Below are 4,637 nucleotides of genomic sequence, written 5' to 3' on the forward strand. Positions count from 1 at the left end.
GGATCGCGGGCCTGTCATTTGCGGGCGCGCCCCTCCTTCCATCCCTCCGTCCCTCCCGGGTTCGCTCCTGAGCTCTGCCCGTGCCCAGTGCGACAACTTTCTAGACTCCCAGGTAGGGAGAACCCCCGGGTCAGCACTGTCATCTGCTCTAACACCAAATACTCGGCCGGTGTGGGAAAAACGGCCGGCCTCGGGGTTCCCTGCCCTGCCTTGGGGAGCCTCTGCACAAACTCTTCCGACCCTTCAAGCAGAAATGGCGTGGGACCTGGGCCAGACCCGTCTTGCAGTGACTCAAAGCCGCCCGCCCGTACTGGAAGGACAGGGTCAATGGCCCGTAGCCACCTCTCCCTTCTGAACAGATTCATGCCACCCCCGTGATTTCAGTCCCGGGTGTCTTCATCTTTTCCTTGTGACTCCCCTCCACTTTGCTCCTCACATACCCCCTCTGGTTTTCCTGCCTCTCTCTTCAGCGGTGGGACGCAAGGCTGGACCAAAGCCTCCAGGGTAAGTGACCCAAACTTCAGCGGAGGCCATGGCGTCCCAGGGCACTAGGGTAGAGACTTTCCCATGGATGAGCCTTGGTTTAACCTGCCTTCCACCCACTAATTCCCCTGCTCCCCAGTCTCACATAAGGGAGACCAGGGCCAAAGACTAATAGGACCTAGAGAGGCAGGTGCCTCTTCCAGGACTGGGATACCGCAGGGCATGAGGTAACCAACAGTAGTGATGAAAACCCACTCTGACCCCATCCTGGTTGCCCCATTTCCAGCTGGTGATGTGACAATAGGGTGGGGCCACCCAGATAAAGAAATGGAAGGCGGTGTACCGCCTCCTTTCACCCTGAGGCACCCCACCCCCTAGAAGCACTCAAGTCCCACTGGGAGTTCCAGGCTCAGGTAGGATTGCATGTGGGCATGTGGAAGAGTCCAAGCAGAGCCCCTCAGACGTGATACAGAGGCTCTAGGAACTCAAATTCTAGGACTGCCAGAGGAGTGGAAGCTCTGTTGGGAGGAAAAGCCCCCCCGCCAGCAGCTATGTGGCCCTCTCTGAGCCCCTCCTGCTTCTCCTTCCAGCAACTTCCATGGGGAGAGGGGACCTGCACCCTTCCAGACCCTCCATCACACCACTGTCAGCAGGTAGGATAGGCCAGATATCCATGGCAACACCTTTTACAACTGCATGTCGGTGGCGGACGTCAGCTCTTGGGGCCTTTATCCTGATGGTCACCTGCTGCCCAAACCACTTTGCTGATTGCTTTCTGCCTGCTAGTTGGCACTCAGATGCCCTAACCTGCTCTCCGATGGCCTCTCAGATCTGGCCTGAGCCACTATTTCCCATCAGCACCCTTTCTTTCCTCGGGCTTGTCTCCTTGTCACCCCTGGGCAGCCTTTCAGAGATTTCATCCTGGTTGTGGCACAGCTGCAGCCCGCTGTAGCTGTGTCTTTTAAAAAAATACATATTTTGCCCTGACCAGTTTGGCTCAGTGGCTAGAGCGTCAGCCTGTGGACTGAAGAGTCTCAGGTTCGATTCCAGTCAAGGGCATGTACCTTGGTTGCGGGCACATCCCCATAGGGGTTGTGCAGGAGGCAGCTGATGGATGTTTCTCTCTCATCGATGTTTCTAACTCTCTATCCCTCTCCCTTCCTCTCTGTAAAAAATCAATAAAATATATTTTAAAAATATACATATTTTAATTGATTTTTAGAGAGAGAGAGGAAGGGAGAGGGATAGAGAGATAGAAACATCGATGAGAGAGGAGAGCCCCCACTGGGGATCGAGCCCACAACCTGGGCGTGTGCCCTGACTGGGAATACAACTGGCAGTATCTTGGTTCCTGGGTCAAAGCTCAATCGCTGAGCCATACCAGCTGGGCTATAAGCTGTGTCTCTAAGACGGTGGAAATCAGCCTGGTGGTGACAGGATTGGGAGTGACTTTCCCGAACCCCTTGATATCAGGACATCTCTGCAGGGTCACCGTGCTGGGGGCAAGCCCAGGGAAGCCAGCGGGTATGGCCAGGCTGACTGGGAACTCCCAACTGTAGGTGGCCCCTCTGGGTTAGGGATGGCAAGCTTGAGGCAGTTGCGCTAGGGGATGGGACAGCTGAATGGCACTCAAGAGCCAGCACTAGACCTTGCCTTTCTGTTCCAAGGTTTGGGGCAGGGGACCCTGCTGAGTCTCTCAGCAGCGGACTTCCAGGTCCCCATGCTCCTGGGCTCACCAGTGCTCGCCCTCACCAGCCACTTCCCTGTGTCCCTTCTCTCTTTAGGAAGAGCTCTCTCATCAAGGAAGGCCCCACCCATGGACCCTTCTCAGGACAACCCAAAGGCACCAGCGAGGCTGCTCTCCTAAGCCACAGAGGGCCTGGGCACACCATCCTCTGCGAGGAGCCATGGTGTTGCCGACAGGCAGCTCCCAGCTGAGGTCTGGCCCGGGAGGGGGCAGTGGCTGCAAAAGCCCCCGAGGCATGCTCAGGGCTGCCCTGCTGCTTGCCAGCCTGTCTTGGGGGGTACAGGGAACAGCCATTGCCAACCTCAGCTCAGCTCTGGGCCACCCTGGGCCACTGCCAGGGGGCCCCTACTTGAGCATTGGGGACGGCTCCGTGGTGGAGTTTGAGTTCCCAGAGGATAGCGAGGGCATCATCGTGATCTCGAGCCAGTACCCAGGCCAGGGCAATGGGCCAGGGCCCAGCCCCACACTGAGGGTTACCTCCTTGGCCACGGAGGTGCTGACCATCAAGAACGTGAGTGCCATAACCTGGGGCAGTGGGGGCGGCTTCGTGGTGGGCATCCACTCGGGCCTGGCTGGGCTAGCCCCCCTCCACATCCAGCTTCTGGACCCCAGTGAAGCCCCACCCACGCTGATCGAGGAACGGAAAGATTTCTGCATCAAGGTCTCACCTGCCGAGGATGCCCCCGCCACTGTTGGCACCGACTTAGTCCACTTGTCAGAGAACCCGATACTCTACTTCCTCCTGCCTCTCATCTTTGTCAACAAGTGTTCATTCGGGTGCAAAGTGGAGCTGGAGGTCCTGAAGGGGCTCCTGCACAGCCCCCAGCCCATGCTGCTCGGCCTGTTGGGCCAGTTCCTGGTCATGCCATTCTATGCTTTCCTCATGGCCAAGGTCTTCATGCTGCCGCAGGCCCTGGCTCTGGGCCTCATCATCACCTGCTCGTCACCTGGTGGCGGGGGGAGCTACCTCTTCAGCCTCCTCCTTGGAGGGGATGTCACCCTGGCCATCTCCATGACCTTCATCTCCACGGTGGCTGCCACTGGTTTCCTGCCACTGTCCTCTGCTGTGTACAGCCGCCTGCTCAGCATCCACGAGACACTCCACGTGCCCATCTCCAAGATCCTGGGGAGCCTGCTGTTCATCGCCATCCCCATCGTTGTAGGTGTGCTGATCAAGTCCAAGCTCCCCAAGTTCTCGCAGCTGCTGTTGCAGGTCATCAAGCCGTTTAGCTTTGTGCTGCTCCTGGGCGGCCTCTTCCTGGCCTACCGCATGGGGGTCTTCATCCTGGCGGGCGTCAGGCTGCCCATCGTGTTGGTGGGCCTCACCGTGCCCCTGGTTGGCCTCCTGGTGGGCTACTGCCTGGCCATGTGCCTGAAACTGCCCGTGGCCCAGCGGCGGACAGTCAGCATCGAGGTAGGGGTGCAGAACAGTGTGCTGGCCTTGGCCATGCTGCAGCTGTCCCTCCGCCGCCTTCAAGCCGACTACGCCTCGCAAGCCCCCTTCATTGTGGCGCTGAGCGGCACCTCGGAGATGCTGGCCTTGGTTATTGGGCACTTCATCTATAGCAGCCTGTGCCCAGTTCAATGAGGCCCCTGGGTCAAGCTTTTGCCACCCCCCTGCCCCTACCCTACCCCCACCGCCCCTACAGTTCTTGTGTACCAAAGGCCTTTAGTTCTCATGCACTATGCACTCAGAAAAATCCAGGCTTATTTTTGTTACTGGTTTTTTTATTCTCCAGCTTTCAGTGCCAAAGAGGCCATGCTGAGTTACGTAGGCGGGCACTGCCCAGAAAATATATTTCAATAAAAGAGAGAAGCAAGCTTGGGTCTCTTCCAGTCTCTGCCCTTTGGGGCCTGAGGGTGGGGGCAGAAGGGTGTTGACTGAGTAGGTGTGGGCCAGGGTGGAGGACTGGCTCAGGTGACACGGTGACCTCTGCACACACTTTCTCAGCCTTTCTTCCCCACGCTTCCCTACTGTTAGAGGTAGGCCTCTGCTCTAGAATGAGCCGTGGGAGAATGAGAGCAGAGGCCTGGCTCCCCGCCTGCTGCCAAGCTCACTTGGCTTCCCGCCGCCACACTGGGAAGGAGGAGGCAGAAGGCCTGTGGCCAGTGTGGCAAGCTTGTCACGGCGGGGCCCTTTGTGGACCAGAGAGGCAGACTGGGTGACGGCACCGACCAGCTAGCTACTCCAGCTGCTGCTAATGCGGGGCGAGCCAGGCCCTTCGCGGGGCGGGGCGGGGCGAGCGGGCTCTGCCCTCCCTCCTTCCCACCCCCAGCTCTCCACGGAGCCCACCTGGCCCAGCTCGGTCCTCCCCCTCCGGGCGGGCCCTTCTGCACGATCGCAGTGGTGGGTTTGTCCCCCGGGGCGGTCCCTGTGCGGGGAGGAAGCGGGACGCCGAAGGGACTC

General features: G+C 59.0%; 1 protein-coding gene across 3 annotated transcripts; it reads left to right on the forward strand.

Moving 5' to 3' along the window:
• The first annotated feature begins 6 nt into the window (after positions 1-6).
• SLC10A3 (solute carrier family 10, member 3) lies at positions 7-4,051 on the forward strand. Of its 3 annotated transcripts, none has more exons than XM_005886102.2 (3): positions 7-504; positions 1,074-1,136; positions 2,268-4,051. In XM_005886102.2, exon 3 carries the CDS (start codon positions 2,391-2,393, stop codon positions 3,816-3,818), a length of 1,428 nt encoding a protein of 475 aa, XP_005886164.1. In that variant the 5' UTR covers positions 7-504; positions 1,074-1,136; positions 2,268-2,390; the 3' UTR covers positions 3,819-4,051. The 3 variants fall into 3 exon arrangements, with proteins under 3 accessions (XP_005886164.1, XP_005886165.1, XP_005886166.1); XM_005886103.2 differs by having other exon boundaries at positions 7-112; XM_005886104.2 differs by lacking the exon at positions 1,074-1,136.
• The last annotated feature ends 586 nt before the right edge of the window (positions 4,052-4,637 follow it).

This window comes from Myotis brandtii, unplaced genomic scaffold (genome assembly GCF_000412655.1).
Source record: "Myotis brandtii unplaced genomic scaffold, ASM41265v1 scaffold959, whole genome shotgun sequence".
NCBI lineage: Eukaryota > Metazoa > Chordata > Mammalia > Chiroptera > Vespertilionidae > Myotis > Myotis brandtii.

What these genes read in the sequence shown, in the direction of transcription:
- SLC10A3 (XM_005886102.2), top strand. Translation starts at nt 2,391, where the DNA reads ATGGTGTTGCCGACAGGCAGCTCCCAGCTGAGGTCTGGCCCGGGAGGG.